This window comes from Pyxicephalus adspersus, chromosome 1 (assembly GCF_032062135.1).
Source record: "Pyxicephalus adspersus chromosome 1, UCB_Pads_2.0, whole genome shotgun sequence".
Classification (NCBI taxonomy): Eukaryota; Metazoa; Chordata; class Amphibia; order Anura; family Pyxicephalidae; genus Pyxicephalus; species Pyxicephalus adspersus.
In genome coordinates this window covers 31,900,478-31,922,672 of record NC_092858.1, presented here as the reverse complement: position 1 = coordinate 31,922,672, position 22,195 = coordinate 31,900,478, and the positions used below count along the sequence as shown (strand labels likewise).

General features: G+C 37.6%; 1 protein-coding gene across 3 annotated transcripts in view; it reads left to right on the top strand.

Annotated features, from left to right (window-relative positions):
- CUL5 (cullin 5) overlaps positions 1-22,195 on the top strand; it is a 34,616-nt gene that overhangs the window by 1,226 nt on the left and 11,195 nt on the right. For 2 of the 3 annotated variants that reach the window (XM_072405447.1, XM_072405431.1), the window contains exons 2-10: positions 8,285-8,394; positions 9,265-9,364; positions 12,333-12,509; positions 15,255-15,396; positions 16,716-16,861; positions 16,944-17,024; positions 19,071-19,164; positions 21,067-21,197; positions 21,716-21,823. In XM_072405447.1, coding sequence (XP_072261548.1) covers positions 8,285-8,394; positions 9,265-9,364; positions 12,333-12,509; positions 15,255-15,396; positions 16,716-16,861; positions 16,944-17,024; positions 19,071-19,164; positions 21,067-21,197; positions 21,716-21,823 — 1,089 coding nt within the window. Of the gene's footprint in view, positions 1-7,903; positions 7,927-8,284; positions 8,395-9,264; positions 9,365-12,332; positions 12,510-15,254; positions 15,397-16,715; positions 16,862-16,943; positions 17,025-19,070; positions 19,165-21,066; positions 21,198-21,715; positions 21,824-22,195 lie in introns of those variants that run through there. The other variant, XM_072405438.1, reaches the window with a different exon arrangement.

Genomic DNA, 22,195 nt, shown 5'->3' with positions numbered 1-22,195 from the left:
TGTGTACCCCCCAGCACTGATCTATACCATCACTGCCCCCCAATACCTGAACACTGTGTGTGTGTGTACTACCCAGCCCTGATCTATAACATCACTGCCCCCCAATACCTGCACACTGTGTGTGTGTGTACCCCCCAGCACTGATCTATAACATCACTGCCCCCCAATACCTGCACACTGTGTGTGTACTCACCAGCACTGATCTATACCATCACTGCCCCCCAATACCTGCACACTGTGTGTGTGTACTACCCAGCCCTAATCTATACCTGAACACTGTGTGTGTACTCCCCAGCACTGATCTATAACATTACTGCCCCCCAATACCTCAACATTGTTTGTGTGTACTACCCAGCCATGATCTATACCTGAACACTGTGTGTGTACTCCACAGCACTGATCTAAAACATCACTGCCCCCAATACCTGCACACTGTGTGTGTACCCCCCAGCACTGATCTATAACATCACTGCCCCCCAATACCTGAACACTGTGTGTGTACCCCCCAGCCCTGATCTATACCATCACTGCCCCCCAATACCTGCACACTGTGTGTGTGTACACCTCAGCACTGATAGATAACATCACTGCCCCCAATACCTGAACACTGTGTCACTATAATCACCAGCACTGATCTATGGCTCATTTTATCTTGTCACCTGCACTGATCTTTAAGTGTGTCTCTCCTCTGTGGTACTGGTCTATGTCACTAATTTGCAGCACTGATCTATTACTTTGCGTCTGTAGTCTCTAGCACAGTTTTATGCTTTTGTGTTTGTGGCCTCAGGCTTTATATTCGGGTTTTGTGCCACCAACCTGTATTAGAGGCGCCATAATCCTGCAGCACTGGTACATAACTCTGTAGCCTCCAGCAATGAATACGTCTCTTGTGTCACCAGCCAGCATGTGTCTCCCTCCCTTTCTACCATGTGACAGCACTACTGCTTGGTGATTGGCTGATCGGTTTTCCGGCCCCATCACACTCCTCAGCCCTATAGCAATACATTGCATTATTCCATGTGACACCTTTAATGGGTTATGTGCACCGCCTGGGATAGTAAAAATGGCAAATCTTGAGATCTGTGTGATTTAGTAAATTGATTATTCTTTTTCTTAATCACGCGCAGTTTACATTGTACATACATATTGTAGCATCCAGCCAGTACACGTGTATCCTGTGTGGGATCTCTATGCTCTGCTGACCGACAAGGGAACAAGGCAGGGATAAAAATGTACTTGTCTGTAAATTATCTATTTGTACTTATTGCAAGGTAATGCTGCACCGATTGCTGATTTACTAAATGAGTCACTATCAACTCAAAGTTTTTCTAATTTACCCAGTGTCCCTGACTTTCTATCTGGAAAGGTTGTCATGTCCTGCAGATAAGGCAAGCTTTACATCGGAGCTGTGACGACGTCAGTGTCAGTACATTTTTGCAGACTAATTTCTTCTGACCCCACAACCTAGCTTTACATTTGCATCTGTTCCCCCTCACAGAGCTCTTGGAATTTAATGTCCTGGTACAGAAGCCATTACTTCTCCCTCAAAAAATGTTTCTGATTATTTTGGGAGTTGCTGCGGATCTGTATAATATGATAACACTGGTAACGCTAGTTTACCAATGCAGTAAGTGCAGTCTTTATATGTGCTTGTCTAATACAGACATGGCTAAAAATATTGGCACCCTTACATTTATATCACATTTATGTTACAAATTGTTGTAATTACAAATGATTTGGTATTGTCATATTGCTGGAAGAACACAAAAAAGCCGAGAAAAAAATCTGAAACATTCCACACAAAACGTCAAAAAGCCTGGACAAATTATTGGCACCCTCAACATAATACTTGGCAGCACACCCTTTGGAAGAAATACCTGATGTTAATCTCTTTCTGTAACAATCAATGGGACAAAGCGCTGGAAATTGACCAGCAATGAGTCCAGATTTAAATTCCATAAAGCACCTGTGGAGAAATCTATAAACCGCATTTGGGAGAAGGAGCCTTTCAAATCTGAGAGACCTGGAGCAGCTGCCAAAGGAATGGTGTGAGTGGTGCAAAATTCCAGTAGAGATGTAAAAGACTCATTGATTGTTACAGAAAGTGACTAACATCAGTTATTTCTTCCAAAGGGTGTGCTACCAAGTATTATGTTGAGGGTGCCAATAATTTTGTCCGGGCCGTTTTTAAAGTGTTTTGGGGAATGTCTCAGTTTTTTTCCTGCCTTTTTTTTTTTTTTTTTTTTTTTTTTATTTTTTATTAGCAACCAATAAAAACAGACAATTACAAAACTCAAAACAGTGTATACAGATGGCAAAAGCAAATAAAAGCGTGAAAAGGCATACAATTTTACAGAAATAGTCATATCTAGCAACTTGAGAGAACATATAGCATGCCATGTAATGATAAATGGAAAAGAGAAACAAATTGTAAACGTACATAAAACATTTCCGTTATACCAGTAAGCAATCTACCATTAGGTTTCATTGGTCGCTGATTTTATATTAAAAAGTATAGGAAAAGAGAGAAAAGAAAGAGAGAAAAAGGAGAGGAGAAGTAAAAAGGGAGGGGGGGGGGTGCTGTTTTCCTGCCTTTTTGTGTTCTTCCAGTGCTAGCAAAAGAAATAAACATGACAATACCAAAGCATTTGTAATTGCAACAATTCTCTGGGGGAAGTGCTGCCTTTTCTGACATAAATGCAAAGATGCCAATATTTTTTGCCATGACTGTAAATCTTACATGATGCCAATAGAAAACTATTGCACAGTTTATTCCATGTCATCTTATTTAAAGCTGAACTAAACAATTTTTTTCAAAAATGTGACCAGGCAGGTTACTGATAATATAAGGGAAAGGAAATTGATCACAATTTTTTAAATAAAAAAAAGCCCCAGTTGTGTTGCAGGTATCACTATCTTGTTTCTTCTTTTCCTGGTTTTGATCTTTGGTCATCTTGATTGGCTGGGCTGGGATGACATAACTTCCTTCAGGTTCATAGAAGTTCATTCAGTCCCAGCAGCCGCAGTGATAGTCAGGATTCGGCAGCCATCCCGCTTCGTACTCTGAGCTGCGCACTGCTCAATGATTTTTGACGGCTTAAGAGAGCGATCAGGCAAAGTTGGCTGTCCTTTTCTGCACTGCATGATTGCAAATATTTAAAGCGGAACTTTTAGTTCTGCTTTAAATGTTTGAGCATGATTCTGAAAATGTAGTTTTCTTTTAAGTTAAGTAATAATAAGCAAATCTAAGTAATAAGTAAAAGCAAGCCACTCATTATACAGGAATAGTAAAGGCCTTAGTTTAGCATTGTTTACGACTATACGTGTGATAAATGTTTGAAATCTATTCATACTGTTGTCAGCATTACTTTAAAAATGACATCCAGTGAAGAGTGAAAACCCAAAAGGATTTTTCTGAGGTTTGAATGGCGTTCTGCCAGGGTTTTTGCTTAACTCATTGAACCATGTTCTACACAGAGATTCAGTGTTGCTCCTCTAATTGCTTCTCTGCTAGGACAACTCACCGGATTTGTTTGAAACATTTTTTGTACTATTCACTCACAGTTCTTGGGAAGAATAATGCGTGTTGCAGGTTTTTTTTTAATCGCAATTGTTGTCCTGAGAACTTTGGTTTCTTTTCAGGGTTGTTGAAATAATGAGCTGCTTTTCAGGGTTATGTTGTGACTTTGGAGATGAACTAAAGTGTCCCATTGTAAGGTTTCCTCCTACCTCCTGTTATATCCCAAAAATGTTTCATTTTCAATCACATTTTGACTCAGAGACAGCGGTCACCAGAATCAATAGAGTGGGTAAATCCCCCTAGCAAGAACAGATCATAAATTTAAAAAAGGCTTCACATATACTGTAATTATATTGCCAGAGATGACATATCCCATGTACCTTGCAGCTTGACATTTGCACTCTTATTTGATCTCAAGATTTGCACAAACTAGCATAAGGAATAAGCCAGTTATGGGATGAAAAGTATGGAAAGTTATGATCCTGTAAAACTGTATAATTCAAAATTTAGCATGTCATTATTTTTAGTTTGTTTTTTGTCATTTCCTTTAACAGTGGACAAGGCAATAAAATCTTGTCACTGTTGATGGTAACAGCATCATAAAAGCTGAGGACGATAGTTCTCAGTATTGTCGCCACAGAAAACTCTTGTTGTTGCCAGCCAGTTCAGGGCTTGTTCATTTTCTCCCCAGTGGTTATGATTGGATTTATTTAGCATGGGGAAAAAACAGCAGCCGTAAGCGGGCAGGGTTGAATATAAAAAAACAAAATCACTGTAGATGTACTCACAGATGTAAAAAATCATTGCTGGATGCAGATTGAAATGTTATTTTTAGTGATGCTAAAGGGTGAAATTGCTTGTGCAGCTGTTATGTAGGCTTTATTTTTTTTCCAAGAAAACATGTAGTGTAGATTTGAGGGCTGAATTTTTTAACATGTATATGAATCAAAGAGAACAATGTACTATATGTCAGCATGTTGTAAGGTTCATCGGCTATATTTGTTTTCTTTGTTCAGATTTTTTTCCCTTGGGGCTTTTTCAGAGAAGGGGTGGTAACTGTGGTTCATCATATTAAAACAATGGCCATCACTTTACAGCAGGTGGCAGTAGATAGTACTGAAGAGCTCACTACTGCCCCCATTCATTCCCAATGGGCTCCCATTCATCGAAATCAGTAACCAAACTGCAATGCCACCATCTGTCTGGGCAAGCCCCTATTTTTACCTGGTGATCCTGCTTGTAACACAACATCTTTTTTATTGTGACATCACTATGTTTATGTACACACATCAGATAACCATCACGACTGTTCCTCCTGTTTGAAAATCACCTGTTGTCATTCATAATGACACACGGTGGATTCATGAATGATGATCAGGATCAACTGCTGTACAAGACAAAGGAGGAGAGCTTGCTTGTCCACCCCTCTCTATGAAACAGAAAGAGTGCTGTGTGTACAGTGCTTGTTGGTTCATTTGTCATTGGAAACAATCATGAACAATCTTTTCCAGTAATGAAAATTTTGCATGTGTACCCAGCCTAACTCACTGTACTTTATCTGCAGAGAAGCCACATTTACAGGATAGAACAGGACTTGTACCACTTCCCTGTCACCTCTGCAACCTTAACAGGATTTGTTCTGTGGGCCTTTAGTCAAAAATAGGAGACTTGTTGGTATTTTTAGAACTGTATGACATATTATAAGAGATTTCAAATATTGAATGCAGGAACCAATATTGGGTCCAAAGCTAATATCTTGATGGGGTTTTTTCGTGCAAAATAAAATGCAGCTAGTATGCAGTTATATGAATGATGAATAGAACACAAGCGGTGCTGCACATATGAAATACCACTTCCCAGCATGTGGCCTGGCTTGTTTATTTATAGAAAAGAACATAGCTGTGCTGCAGGACTATTTAGGAACTTGCCTGATTTCTATTCTGGTGTCTTCAATCCATGCAGAGATAACATGTATATGTTCTTTCTTCTTGGTGTGTGTGATGTGTAATACATAGTAATGGTTATTAGCAAAACCTTTCCATTAGGATTTGGCCATGGTTGCATTTGAATTTTTTTTTATAATTCAGACAATTCAGAATGCAGTCTGTTGGTGTGCGTACATTTATGTATGTGTGTTTTATTCTCATACCTAGGTTAACCCTGTAGGAAGTGCACTCTACTGCAACCTTCAGTTGTTCTCTGATTATGCATAAAAAATGTACAAAATCTATGTCCTGTAGATATTTTTATTTACAAGCCAGCCTGACACAGATCGGGCACTTTGTCCAAGGTTGTACAAAGATGAATACAAGCCACAAGAGTCGGGCTATGCAATCTACAAGCCAATGGGTGCTTTTTAAAAAAAACAGCATTGTAGAATCAGGAGAAAAGATTGATATATTTTCACTGGCTATTGCTTTCCGGAGAAATAACTAGCTCTGTAGATGACAGATGGCTCCCTTCTGTTGCTTCTGATTTTTTTTCTTCTAGCAGTTTCCTAGTTGTTTATGATTGTTTAGCAAAATATTACACATTTTATAGTACTGCAGGTTGTTGTCAAAGTTTGGTGCCAACTTCGGGGCATTGTACACCTATTCCGCTACATTCACACTGGTTACCATGGTCCAGAGTCAATGCCAGTAGTTGCATAATGTAGGCCAGTGTTTCTCAACCAGAATTCTGTGGCTCCCCAGGGTTTCTCCAAGTGGTTGCTAGCAGTTTCTTCAGCAATGAGCAGTTTGTAACTTTAAGGTCAGTTACACCAATGATATTTTTGGCTATTTGTAAGGGTGACATTCTTCCCACTGACCACCACACTTTTGTACGGTGAGCTGTGGATATAGTAATTATAGCAGGGGTTCCCTAGGACCTGTAAAGTTATTTCAATAGCTCCCCCAAGGAAAAAACATAGAGAAAGGCTAATGGCTAAAAGCTGGACATCTGAAGTCTTGATTGAGACCGGTAAGAAATGTGGTTTCTTTGAAAACAAACATGTTCTTGTTTGGTCCCCCCAGTATTTCTGATTGTGGTTAAAGACTAATTAATGTCCTCAGGGACTTCTCTCATCCTTTATCTAAGAGTAATTGCTTGTATTTCACCGGAAATTCAGTTAATGTGAGGATTGATACTAAATACTTAAAGAGGAAGTAAACCCAAAAACAAAAAATACAAATACCTTTAATTCCGCAGTGCAGTTGATCGGTCCAGAGGTTTCTTCAATAGGATCTCGTGACGTCCCGGTATCCCTCTTCGGGCTGGCGCGCTAGGCGCCATCATATTCTCTCTGTTCTTCCAGGTTCTTCTTCCTACGTCACCTGATGCAGGGTTGAGGTCGGGTGACGTAGATGGTGAGATCGTCAATTTCTTTCCCTTTTGGCGAAAAGACTCCTTCTGTGCATGCCTGGGCCAAGAGCCTCCTGGGATCCCATTCATTAAGGGCGGCGGTGCTGCACCGCTTTTTTTTTTTTTTTTTTTTTTTTTAAAGGGTGTACTTAAAAAAAAAAAAAAAAACACACACACAAAACAGAGTTTTTACCTTACATAAAAGGATTGCCTACCCTTTTATGTAAAGTGAAAATTCTGAGTTTGGGTACGCTTTGATGAATACATCCATATACTATAGATTCCAATTAATAACAAAGACTATTACACGGGCAAGGAAATGAGACTTTTTTGTATGTTACTTAACCAGGGATCTGCGGTACCTCCAGAGGTTGCTAGGGGTTCCTTGAGCAATGAGCAGTTTGTGACTGATGTTACTTTGAACTGACACCCATGATTTTTTTTTTTTTTTTTTGGTCATCTGTAAGGGTTGCCAAAGAAGAAGAAAACACTCTTCCTACTGGCCAGGCGTGTAAGAGGCATTCTTTACACTGACCACCACAGTAATGTAATGTGAACTGTGGATATTGTTATTATTGTCAGGGGTTCGCTGTATAGGTGTGTACATTTCTGTATGTCTACCATCATTTAGTAAATAAATACTAAAACCTTGATTGTGCCTGGTATTTTGGATATGACCCTTTTTATATGTACAGTGTTTATATACAAAAATATTTATACAGTATATATTGCTATATATTGTTAAATATATATATATATATATATATATATATACACAGTAAATATATTTACAGTAACAGAGACCTTGCATTAGAAAAGTATTTATACCTTATCTATAAATCTAAACCAGTGTAGTAAAATAAAAATAACAAAAAAATTCATACCTTCTTCCCCTCCAGCTTCTGTCCTTGGCACATCTGCAGCTGCTGAGATCTCTGAGAGTGTTTATGTAACCCAGACTTTGTGAGAAGGATCTCCTCCACTGTGATAAAAAAGATTACAAGATCTGGGACATGTAGCATTCCATGGGATGTCACCCCTTGCAATATAGAAACCAGGGTTAGGTAAATATATTTACCAACCCTCTTCCTTTAGATTCCTTTTGGTTAATACAGTGTTGGAGGTGCTTGAAAAACGCTTGCTTTGCTTGCAAGTGCAAGTTCCACTTCAATGCCACAGGATAAAAAGACATTTTAGACAAATACGTGCATCAAGGGCCATTTTCTGTGACTGCATGCCTGTGCCCTTGTGAACAAAGTGGGTCCATAAAGACAGTTTGACTCCTCTGGGCTAGAGGAACGTGAGTGGCCTACACAGAGCGTGAACCTCAACCCTATTTAGCTTATTGGGATGAACAGAGACAGTCTGAGAAGTTTAGAAACTTACAATTGCTCATTTTTACCTTTCCTTTTTTTTTTCCAGAATAAAGGTTCCCTTCAATTTGAGGACAAATGGGATTTCATGAGACCTATAGTCCTGAAGCTCCTACGGCAGGAGTCTGTCACAAAGCAGCAGTGGTTCGACCTCTTCTCGTAAGTTCCTAGATAAAGTGGTATTTGTTTATGATTCAGACATCATTCTGTGATTGCTGTCACATGGAATAATATTGATTGTATCAGCTATATTGATGTGCTACAAAAGTGACAGTAAATAAAAGACATTTCAGTGTGCTAGGCAATTGTAGAAAGGAAATGTTTTTTTCCTATTCTTTCACTAAAATGATCATGTGAAGTCTCAAGTAAAGCATCATTACCATGCCCCCATCTTTATCCTTGACCTACCTTGTCCCTAGCACAGTTGTGTTTTTCTTTTTAGCCCTTGTGATATTACAGGAACTAAAACAGTCTATTAGCTGCCGGAGTCAGAATAAGGAGTTGGAATGGTTGTATTCTGCATCTGTTCTCTGCGTGATGAAATCCCCATTCCCTCACTTTAACTGCAGGGGATTTGGCTGGGTAAATAGTCACCCTGCTCACGGGAAGATGAAATCAGTGACCAAGGACTGTTTACTGCCTTATGTTTTCTATAGCAGGTTTTTTCAAATTTTACAAGGGACTTTCCATTTCTCCTAATATATGTAGAATAAAAAATGTGCCTGTAAAGGATAAAGCTGTATTGATACTTGCCTTACACAAATCTCCCACTTGTGGCACCTAGCAATGATGTTGCAATCATTCTGGGTAGAATCCCGTGGCGTGCAGAACAGGCAAACTTTTTCAAGAAGTCACAACATTTTTTTATTTTATTAAAGCATCTTGTCATCAAGAAATGTCAATCATTACATTTATCAGTTTGTAACATGTATTTCTTGTGGGGGATTCTTTATTACAAAATTTATTCTGCCCTTTAATTCATTACCTGGCTCTGCAACACAACAATTATTGCTGTTTTTTTAATTTTAGGGATGTACATGCTGTTTGCCTGTGGGATGACAAAGGCCCAGCAAAAATTCACCAGGCCTTAAAAGAGGACATTCTAGATTTTATAAAGCAGGCTCAAGCTGTGAGTATTATTGTTTTTTTGTTGTTCTTCACTATTAATAATTGGTTTTACTGCGAGTTTAATATGAGTTCTTTGAGAAACATTACATAAAAAAACAACCAATAACATAAACCTAAATTAAATACTTTTTAGGCCAAATAAACATTTGCTATTCACAAACTAATAAGTATGGGACACCTTCACTTAACAGAGTAGAGTACTGCATGTCTCTCACACAAAGCAGTGGTTTGATATGACACCTCTTGTAACCCCCAAACACACCTCACACATGGTCAACGTTTCGGGTGGATAATTTTGTTTTGAGTAAGCCCTGTGTTGCTTTCCCACTGTTCTGACACCACAGGGTATTTCAAACCTAATGTGCAGTCAGTGTAAAAATAACCTTTTCTTTAAAAAGTCCACCCTGTAAAAGTGTATCCTACATACATGTTGTCTATAGTAGTGAGGTCCTCTAGCATTCTTTCCAGCATCCTCATCATGCCAGGAACTTCTGAGCTCCTTGCTGGGCTGACATCATCTTCTAGTCTTGGTTTATGTGCTCACTCTTGAGATCCAGTGTTAGCTTCCAGGTTTTAAAGGTGAAAGACTGCCATTAATGGTATGACCTATGTGACAGTATTTGTTATTGACATCCATGGTGGGAAGAGGGAGAGGGCGTTGGACATTCAAAATTATCCTGGTTTTAGGAGAGGAAGGACAGTCCATAATATGCCCTTAATCTATATAAGGATGCAAATATTACCATATTGACTTGGTAAAAGACATTTGTGGAACTACAGCAAGGAAATTTGGATCATGGAAGACTTTAATTCTACTTTAATATTGATACTTATGTTATTCCTCTTCTGGTAAAAACATAACCTGTCTTTAATTTGTAAAGCTGAGTGGGCACAAAAAACAATTTTTTTTGGTCACTTGGTTTACAAAATGATTTGTTATTTTCCTGTTATTATGTTAGGTGCTATGCCTAATCTCAGCAAGCATGTCAAAAATCCAAAACCAGTTAATACAGCTATACAGAGTTTATTTAAAGTAAGAGACATATTTGAAGGTCTAAACAGCTCTGTTTAGAGAAAATAAACAATCATTTTTTTTGTTAAACCAGTTTTCCTCATCTTACTGTAAATAAATATGGTATTATAAGAATGATAGAATGAGAGGCTTGACATATATATATATATATATATATATATATATATATATATGTAGTCACCAGTTGATGTTCTTCATAGTTATACCCACAGTTTCTGGGGAATTTTACATTTGTGTTGGCTTTGATTTGTTCTTTTTGATTCTTAATGGAGTAGAGTAATCTGGGATTAACCTATCTCTGTTCTGAAACACATTCCATGTTTTATGAACTGTTGAGACCCATGGACCTAGTTGAGAACAAGAGGTTAAAGATTATATATCATTCATTGCTGTTTTCTAACAAGAATAAATCTTTGTGCTTTTGTGTGTTTAAAATGTCAGTAAATCCATAACTTATTTCTGTATGATAGGCTCCCAATAAAAACTGCCTATGTGTGTTTAAATAAAAAACTTCGCCACCTAACCTAAACCCCTAAAAATATTAAAACCATCCTCAGTCATACCAGTTTGTATGTGTTGTTTGTATTATATAAAAGTAAAATATATATATATAAAAATATAAGTATATATAAAAAGTTAAGAGTAAATACCTGGTGACCCTGCCAGTAGCGTAGACTTTTCTTTTTCCAGGTAGCCCCACTCTGCCAAGAATATGGCTAGATTGGACTATTTAGAATTAAAATTAGGTAACAGAAATATAGGGGACGGGCCATAGCTAAAGTGTTTTTAATTGTGAAAGATTGCCATTGATGTTAACATCACTACCTGGTTACTGATGTGACAAAAAGAAGACCAGTGACCAGCAGCCAGTGACATCTGAAAGGTCTGAAGTCTGCATGGGTTTTCAGTGTTAGTGGCTCACTAGGTAAGAAAATTCAGGATTTAGAATTTGAAATGTTCATTTTAAGAACAAGCCAGTAATTTAATAATTTCAGTGGTTACAGGTTATGTTTAAAGTGGAACTAAAGTCTTGATAAATACAGGATCAGGCAGGTGGTATTGCTGGGGTGTTGCCCTTCAAAATCTGTGTTTCCTGCATGATTGTCACAGGGAACTGAAATAAAAAAGCTGAGCTGCACATGTGCATTTCGGCAGTAGTTGCCAGGGAAACTTGGCAATTCTGGCTTCCATTGTGTGTGCTGGGAATGACATATTCTGAAGATCATAACGAGGAAGAATAAATGTCAGCCGATGGTGCAGCCCTGCAATGGAACGGGGATAGGTAAGTAGTGCAGGTTTGTTTCCGATTTAACGAAAACTGAGTGGACTCTCTGACTTTAGTATAGTTACATTGTTTGTTTTATCATTGATGGTTTACTGACTAGCTTCACTTACCTAGAATTTCTTTTTAACACTATTGTTACCTACGGTTCCGAATTTTATTGCAACTGCCAGTTGTCCATATGCCTTACTTTGTGCGTGACACAGTGGCAGTTCACTGGAAGTGAGAAGGGGTTGTTTGTCACCAAAATCATCCAGTTACTTAGGAATTATACTTATGGTGTTCTCTCTTTTGGTTGAATAAAGAAGGGGGTGATTGGCCCAGCTAATATTTCTATCTGTTTTTTTTTTATTTTTTTTATTTTACTGTCTAAATAAATTAAGTGTTGATATTGCTCCTATTCCTGGTATGGCTGTCCCAATTTAGGAGCTCAGGTAAAAGATTAACTACTACTTTACTAGCCTGATTAGGTTCTCCATAAAGAAGCTATTAGAGGGTACAGGACATAAAACACTGTAGGAATTCTCTTTAGGAATATACGAAGAGGTCGCTTTCCCCTCATCCATAAAGAAACAATCCATTTTAGGTTTGGTTACACTTACTGTATGTGCTGGATGAATAATTTTCTTGTTTTCTTTTTTTTTTTTTTCTTAGAGAGTACTCAGTCATCAGGATGACACCGCTTTACTGAAGGCTTATATAGTAGAATGGCGCAAGTTCTTCACTCAGTGCGACATCTTACCCAAACCCTTCTGTCAGTTAGAAATTACTTTAATGGGAAAGCAAGGAAGTAACAAGAAATCAAATGTAGAAGACAGTATTGTTAGAAAGGTAAGCTATGGAGATATTGCACTTAATATTATCATGTCATTACTTGAGCGTAATCATAAGTAGTTTTGCCAACGATTCAGGTAGACTATAGACAGGTAGGTGTGCCACTGAGAATGATGATCAGTGAGACCTTTACATATCTGTGCTCCAATTCTGGACTAATTCTTATTCTGGGCGGCTGAGACTTATGATAGACCTCTCCCCAGTGATACGATATTATACATGCACAATAAACTTTTTCTGTAGGAAGGATTTTTCATGTTAGATATGTCTAAATGTAGACAACATCTGTAGTATTTTGTTTTTCACTTTTAAAGCAGATCTGTCAGAAGAAAACACCACTTAACCTTTACTACTACAGAGCCCCTGATCCCTCCACACGTGACCACAAGCCGGTCCCGTGCTGTCCTAAAATCCTGCTTTGTCCCAGCAAGGAAGTGCCGGGTGCCGCCATCTTTTTCCTACTTCTTTCTTCTTCTTACATCACACATTCTTGCACTACTCTGGTGCAAGATCAGGTGACGTAGGCTGCTGTAAATGGGGGAAAAAAGTGTGCCCATCTCATTGTGCTACGTGAGAGTGCTCCTTTTTTTTCTCCAATCCTAAGAAAAAGCCCCTTCTGCGCATGCCTGATCTCGAACGTGACATATGAATGCCAGGAGGCTGTGCGCCTCCTATTCAGTCTTTACTACAGTGGCAGTATAGGCAAAAGGGGTGGGGCTTCCCCTTCTTTTTCTTCTTTCTTTCTTTCTTTTTTTTTTTTTTAATAAAGGAATTAAGAAACAAAATGATAGATTTTACTTAATATAAAAGGGTTATCTACCCTTTTATATAAAGTAAACATTCTGATGACAAGTCTGCTTTAAACCCAGTGTTTAAAATTGTTTTAAAGGTTGTTTTTACTGAACTTTATATACCCTCATTTCATCATATTTTCTTTTTCTTTATAATCACATTTCACGCCTTCCAAGTTTCCAAGGTACAGCAACCTAAATTTACATACTAAGGGTAAAAGTGGTGTTAGTATGGTTAGTATGGCATCTTGCTCATCAAGGTCTCTAACTTAAGCTTCAAAGGGCCTCCAATCTTTTATGATTTTATCTTTCTGCTTGTTTTTATTGTTTATTATATGTAGTACTTTGTGAGCAGAAGTTTGTTTCTTTCTTGTCCATTTCGGTGCACAGGAATTTTGTCACCTTTGGTTCTTATTGCTGCCTACTGAAAGATTGGTCACTGGCAAACAAAGAAAATGTACCAGCCCAAATGCTAGCATCCCAGGAGATCCACTGTACAAAAAATCCACAGTGGTCTCTCCATTAGAATGTCACACCTGAACCCTGCAAGAATGAATATTGCAGGGATAGCGCAGGGTGGTTTTTAGACCCTGTTCTGGTAACAAGTTAGCTCTTCAGGTGCAGAGCCTTTGGTATTGCCTCTGCTGCTTGGTGGAGTGTAATGCACTAGAAGAAGCATATCCAGTCTGCTTTTTCTGCTTGCAAGAACCATGTAGAACTCTGATCTTCAGTATGTTACTGCTGTTGGCCAGCGATGATTTGGGTATGTCTGGTAATCTGATCCTTATCTGCTTACCAGCCTTTTGGGTTTCTTGAGTACCTGGAGTTTTGTCTTGTACCTTATGCTTTAAATTACTTTAGGAAACAAGTTCACAACATGTCAGATTTTAGACACTGATGGGTCAGGCTAATTGTATCAAATGCATCCACCTCACACAACTAATGACTCAAGGCTTCTTGAAGTATGTCTTCAGTGCCTCCTCCCTAAAGTCACGCATTACATTATAGCCCAAAAAAAACACTAACTCAACCACTAGTTGTTACCCAGCAGCCAAACACACACACACAGCACCTTTCCCGCATATTCTGTATCTTATCTGCCACTGACAACAGAGACGCTGATTCTGAGTTGCTCCAATCTGTACCTGATGAAATTGTCCCTAAGAAATTGCAGTCTACTGCTATCCAACCTGGTATTGCCTGTTGCAATCACCTTTACAAGGTGGGTGTCTAAACTGGTCGGCCTCTAACTTTTAAGGGACTCTTCCAAGTTCTATGTGGGGATAAGGTGATATTGAGGTTTAGAACTTCTTTCTTTCAATAGGGTTATATCTGCCTTTCATCTTAACCAGGATAGACGCAGTTCAGCCACTAAAGTCTGTTTATTCTGTCTGTTTTTTTTTTTTTTTTGTTTATGATCATGTTGTCTGTAGTGCTTACTGAAAAGCTGAGACATTCTGGTGGTAGGAGAGAAAAACTAGACTGCCACTCAGGCTAAGATCATATTCTGAATGTATAAAAAAAATACCTAATTATCTTACCAGAAGTCCAGTATCCGTTTACTGTCAACTGAACTGACAACGCAAAAGATGTTATTAGCCTTCCTATTTCTCCTCTCTAAACTACAGAAAGCCTCTCCTTTGTCATAATGATGCAAGGGGTGGTGTTTGTAGTGTAGTCCAAATCAATTGAGCGATATAAAGTAACAACAATACTATTCCATGGATGCAGTGCTGATAGGACAGGAAGTTTATTACTGCACAATCAACATGTGAAAAGAAAGTTGAAATACAAATGCAGCCACCACGCCTAAGGACCGATAAGCTGCAATATATAACATTTATGTTCAGGTTTATATGCACTTAAATACCTGTGTAAAGATTCAACACTTGTATAAGGTAATATGAATACATTTGTGTTTACTTCTTCACTTGGTCTCTTTGCCTTACAGCTAATGCTGGATACCTGGAATGAATCTATATTTTCAAATATAAAGAATCGCCTTCAGGATAGTGCAATGAAATTGGTCCATGCTGAACGGTTAGGGGAAGCATTCGATTCCCAACTAGTTATTGGTGTTAGAGAATCCTATGGTATGTGTTACAAATGGTACATTTATTTTTATTGTATATGAACAATGTTTTGAGGAGGCAGATTTATCTTTAATATTTATTTTATTGTAAATAATTTTTGCCTTTAAAAGTTGTTAATAATAAACAGTATTTATATAGTGCCAACATATTACACAGTGCTGTACAATAAATAGGGTTTGGAAATGAAAGACAGACACTGACACTGACAGTGACACAGGAGGAGGAGAGGACCCTGCACAAAAGAGCTTACAATTTAGGAAAAGTTGTCTTTTTTGTCTGTCTGCACTAAAATTCAATTGCTATTTGTTTGCATAAGTGTTTTTGGACCAGATCCATTCCAGGTTTGCTGGATCAACCAGCTCCACTGATGAACGTGTATCCTCTCCAGCCTTCGAGAGGTTTAATAAATCATTCCCAATGATTCCTGTATCACTTCCATGTCCAGCTGAGTCATATTTTACATAAAATATTTTCTCTATACTGTGGGCCACCATTAAGGGGTGGGTTTTTTTTTGTTCTTTTTGTTCTTTTTGTGGATCTCTGAACATTAGTTCATAACTTTGTAAATGCTTAAGCTCTGTATCCTAATAGTAAGCTCTTAACCACGACTCATACAGAGGAAAATTTTCTAGAAAATATTTGTGAGTAGCCTAAAGTCTCTACTTGCCATTAATTACAAGACTTAGATTATAAAGAAAAGAACATACTTCCCCCGACTAGCACATGAGTTTACTGGATGGATCCAACCCAGATTTTCATTTTTGCTTACCTCTAAAACCAATATAGGTGCTACAGCTCTCTCCCCTTATTTATTTGGTACCAAAGTCCCACTGAGGGGCCCATTTACACTTGAGAGCAATTTCCACTTCCTCTAAATAATAGAAAGTTGTTGCGCTCAGCGATAACTGGGTTTGAGTTCCAGCAGCCACACAAAGCTTTAGGTTAAATACTGTGAATATTAGCTCTAAATGAAATTTAAAATAGTTTTTCTTTCCTTGTGACATCTCCTAAAAATTGATTCTGCTCAAAATGACAGACATGACTGAAAATGTACATCACTTACATATTTTTTTTCAATACATGACTGGAAGCTTATAAACATTGATAAAATAAACATCCTTATTAGACTGCATTGTCTATTCCTTTCCTATCTAACTTAGAATTCTCAAAGTTCATTGTAAGCATCCTGATTGTTGTTTGGCAGACCTATGTTTAATCTGGAGAATAAAAATGGCAGAACTGGAAGTGTATAATGATTTTTTTACATGGCAGTGATCTCTGATCTCCTGATTGAATCGGTTTCCTGTTTTGTGTTTTAGTTAATCTGTGTTCAAATCCAGAAGACAAACTACAGATTTATCGGGACAATTTTGAAAAAGCCTATTTAGATTCTACAGAGAGGTTTTACAGGACACAGGCCCCTTCCTACCTACAACAAAATGGTGTACAGAATTACATGAAATACGTAAGACGATATTGGAAATGTTTGACATCTGTGTGTCTTCTGGATAAGAACCTCTTTATAACGGATATTTCACTCTGAACAGGCAGATGCTAAACTAAAAGAAGAAGAGAAGAGAGCCCAACGATACTTGGAGACAAGGCGGGAATGTAACTCTGTGCAAGCAGTGAGTGTGATTTAAGGATTTCTCTTATTCGTTGAATGCATAGCCCTATTAAGGGAGAATTTTGCTGACCCTTTCTTCTAAAAAATGCTTTTTTTCCTGGCTTTCCTTTTGTATTTACTTCAGTACATTGAGCCAGTGATTAAAAAAATAATTATCAAATAATTGATTGCATGTCTTTTTAATGTCATCAAGTAAAACATTGCTATTGTGAACTCAAAATTACTTGTACACATTTGTTGGTACCCTTAGAAAAGATCACATATAGCTAGATTAGAGTCAGTTTAAATTTGCATAACACATGTCTCTAGTCATGCAGCTAATTAAAATAGAGTAAAATTGTCACTGTGCTGTTTGGAATCATTGTTTGCTCAACGACAAACATGAACCAGAGACGGCAAAGGAAAAAATAGCCTCAGAAGTTAAAAAAAATATATAGAAAAACATATTAAAGGCAACGCTGCTCTGGCCAATGTTCAGATTCTTCTTCCATAATCATTGGCCTGGCTGAAATGATGTAATTCCCACATTTGCACATAGGAATTCAATTATTTCGAAACCAAGGTATGTGTTTTGTTGCAGCAGAAACGTATTGTGCCTTTTTTTTTTTTTTTTGCAATAAAAGAAATCTGTCTTACAATTTTTTGTTTTTCAAGTTCAATACTAATTTAGGACGTTTAGGTCAAGACTTCAAAGGCATCCTTCAAAACCTCTTACACAGTGTTAGAAAACTCTGTCTTTGTTGCAGACCTTCAAACAACACAGAGCTAAAGGCACTAAAGAATGGCTAGGAACAAAATATAGTGTCCTTCAATGAGTCCTGATTTGAAACATATCAAACATGTAGGGAACAAAGTTAAATTTTCAGTTCATAGAAGGCACCCTTCAAACCTGACACAGCTAAACAGCTTGCTCAGGATGAAAGGTCAAAACTACAAGTTAAAGAGTGCTGAAGCCTAAAGCTACGTACACACTTCCAATTATTATCGTTGGAAAACGAACGACGAACGATCCTGCACGATATCTACGAACGATCGTATAGCACCGATCCTGCACATAGAGATAACGACACGATCGTTCGTAGATATTGTACACACAATAGATACGATCGTTTGAGCGATAGAGGAACTATGTGCACGACAGGAAAGTGAACGAACGTTCGTTCATTACGCATGCTCAGCCCATGGACGATCAACGAACGACCGTACACACGAACGATGTTCAACGATCGTCGTCCAATCCGATCTGCCGGTCCGGTCGTTCGTTTCCAACGAGTTTCCTCGTTCGTCGGCGTTGTTGGTTACTTTTTTACGAACGATTTTTTGCCCAATCGATCGTTCGTCGTTCGATTGGAACGATAAAAATTGGAAGTGTGTACGCACCTTTATTGAGAGCAGAAATAGGCTGTTTGTAGTGCTTGTCTCTAAAGGTTGCGCAACAAAATAATAGGTATTAGGTTCCATTAATATTGTCCATTTCATTTTCATTTGTGGTCTGATTTGAAATATACTTTTGAATCAAAATTGTAAAGCAAAATCTGTTTTTTGTTTACACAATGATGGGTGCCAATTAGTTATTCCAGAGACTATTGTGAGTTATTTTTTTGTAAAGGGATACCAACAGATTTGTACTTTTTTGTATCTTTAATGATAAGGTCATTTTAAGGTATATCTATAGCCATTTTTTCTTTTTCTAAAACCCCTGTCAGCTCGTTTCCCTATTCTTGAGAATGTTCCTTCATTTTCTGTATTGTAGAAAACAACTAAATGGGATGAAATTTTCCAAAGTGAGGGAATTACTGTTGCAGACAGTTGTCACTGCAACAAGGGTCACCAAGACAAATGGGGAGATATCTCTTTAACTTGGGCACAAAAACCTTGTTGGGGTTCTTACCCCTACCTAAATAATAACAACTAAAACAAAAAAATGGCTTTAGACATCCTTTAATTGTGTACCTGTTCACACAGACTTTTATAAATTACCCCAGGCCTGTTTTAAAAGAGCAAGACCATTTATACAATCATTTGACTCATATGTTCCATATTACAGCTCATGGAGTGCTGCGTCAATGCTCTGGTGACATCCTTTAAAGAAACCATTTTAGCTGAGTGCCAAGGAATGATCAAACGCAATGAGACAGAAAGTAAGTGGTTACTTTCAAACTAATCAATCTAAATGATAAAAATCAATAAATCAATCTAAAGCATAATAAAGCTCATGCCTGATGGAAAGAGGCCATCAAGGTACCCGAAAATAGGAGGCTGCGCCATGTAATTACTACATGAAATTTTGAGCCGCCATGATTGAAAGAACTGAAATTCAATTAATGAAAATAGTCAGGGAAGCGCTAAATGATGTTGGATGTCCATCAGCTAGTTAATGGGACGTATAATACATGATTTCCTGCAGCTTCTGATGCACACCGTGAGAAAACAGCATCAAATAAAATCGCAGTTCAGCTTTAAAGCAACTCTGTCCCTAGAGGTATATTTTAAAAAAGAAAAAATCTTTAGCATCCTGTAGCATACTTTGCTAAACTTTGTTTCCACCTGCTGATTGTTCCTTATGTCATTACAGTGTTCAGGTAAAGTAAGTAATGTTGCAGCAGGTCAATGGAAACAAGTCCAAATTTTCAAAAGTGCATTGCATGCTCAGGTTTCTTTGGCTGATATAGCTCCACAAGAAACTAAAAGTCAGAGATTTATTTTAGGTCATTCTCCTGAAGTAAGGTGCTAGATTTAGATTATTGCTTCCCCGTACCCCATCTAGGTGAGCGGTGTAAAAAAAGTAAAGCATTTAAATCTTTTATTGCTTCTATTTCTTTCCACCTTTACCTAAAACAATTAGATTTGACTTTATTATCCATTTTTCCTTTTTTTATACCAGTTCCTCTAGAGCCATTATCAAGGAAAATGGTAATTCCTTTTGCCTTAGTTTAGCTTATTTTTGTTTTCTTGCTAAAGCTCTATATATTAGGTGTTATTTGCAATTCATGCTGTCCTCGTGGCTGTGAAATACAAGCATATACTTGACCAACATGCAGTACCATCAGGGAGGTGTTGATTTGGCCCAAACTTATTCTAAAGCACGAAAATGAAACCTGACAAAGAAGAACACGGGTTCCTGGAACTGATGGTCTGGTCCACACAGAGGCCTGATCCCACACAGTGTATATAGGCTTACATAATACATACATAGTTCTCTAAGATGTTTGGAACAACCTACCTGCCAAGTTCCTTAAAAAACTGTGTGCATGCGTAGCTAGAATAATTTATTCTGTTTTGAAAGCAATGGGTTCTCTTCACTTCTGTTCAGTTCATTAACTTTGCATTTTTAATTGATAACAATTAAACTATTAACACTATTTGTAAAAGCATTCTTAGTTTACAGCATATTTTCACAACTGCCTAAAACTTTGCCCAGTCTTTTAATACTCTGAAACACATTCAATAATAAACAGGACAGATTTGTTGCTCATATCTGTATGAATAAACCTTCTTTATCCACAGCATTAGAAAGTCAGTGAAGTTGCAGTATCCTATTGGAGGACTGTGTGCATGCGTAGCTAGAATAATTTATTCTGTTTTGAAAGCAATGGGTTCTCTTCACTTCTGTTCAGTTCATTAACTTTGCATTTTTAATTGATAACAATTAAACTATTAACACTATTTGTAGAAGCATTCTTAGTTTACAGCATATTTTCACAACTGCCTAAAACTTTGCCCAGTCTTTTAATACTCTGAAACACATTCAATAATAAACAGGACAGATTTGTTGCTCATATCTGTATGAATAAACCTTCTTTATCCACAGCATTAGAAAGTCAGTGAAGTTGCAGTATCCTATTGGAGGTCATGGGCAACAGCCCTGTTTCTTTGGCAACAGTTTTTCTAACAGGCACTAGTTTCCTAGTTTCTATCTACTGGTGTAAGATTCAGATATAAAATGTCATGTATAAGTTTGTTTTGTTCTGTATCACACATTGTATTATGAGTTTTCATGGAAGTGCCTTCTGAGCTAAAGTTCTCCTATGTTCTCTTGTTAGAGTTGCACTTAATGTTTTCCCTCATGGACAAAGTTCCAAGTGGAATTGAGCCAATGTTGAAGGATCTTGAGGAACATATTGTGAGTGCTGGGTTAGCTGACATGGTGGCGGCCGCAGAAACTATTACGACTGTAAGTATTTTGTTAGTAGGTTCCTTGCTGTCTCGTCATGTTTTACTTGACTCATGGTGAGATGTGCAGATAATTGTTTTGCACTTTTAACTTGATTGGAAGAGTAATGTGTTCTAAAAGTTTTTTGCAGTCTGTCTGTTAAATTATGACCCTACCATATGAGCAGGGTCACATCATGTAAGCGCTGGAGAGTAATATTTCATTATTATATGTTAGAAATATTATTATATGTAGGAAACATGTCTGTGATTTTTTTATATTTCCTGAATGCTTTCACTTATCTTAAATCACAGAGTTCTGTTGTTTATTTTTCATGATCCTCATCACCATGTGTCCATTGTTGAGCACTGGGGAAAGATATATATTTGTGTTTTCTTTGCTCCATGTTAAGCAAAGCTCGTCTACAGCTGGACACTTTTCTCATTTTGTAATTACTAGTGGTTTTTCTAATAAAACATGAGGAGCCATATAACCTTAACACATGTTAATGATGTTTTTCTTTACTTTGTATTTTATAGGATTCTGAGAAGTATGTAGAACAATTACTGACGTTGTTTAATAGATTTAGCAAACTAGTAAAAGAAGCTTTTCAAGACGATCCAAGGTTTCTTACTGCTCGAGACAAGGTGAGCTTACATTCTACCGCAGTATTTTTAATGTATCTGTTATTCTCTGTGTATATTTACAGTGTATGATTAAAATACTCCAAAAATAAAAAAGTGTATAAGTAAAAATAAAAACATAGCGGTATGCGCTGCTTTATTTAGTTTTGTGGTCATTTCTGCAGGCTTGGCTTTTGGTTTATGCAATGGCTTACTTACTTATGTCACAAACTGGAACAAAGCTTTAACTTTACTTACTGCATGCTTGTTCTGTGTCAGATGGATTGGTATAGTTACAGTGATTTTTGGGATGACAAGGATGGGTTGGATGAGGTTAATTACTTTTCCGTTAAAGTGGACCGAAACTCGCATAAGTAACTTGTGCTTGGTTATTGT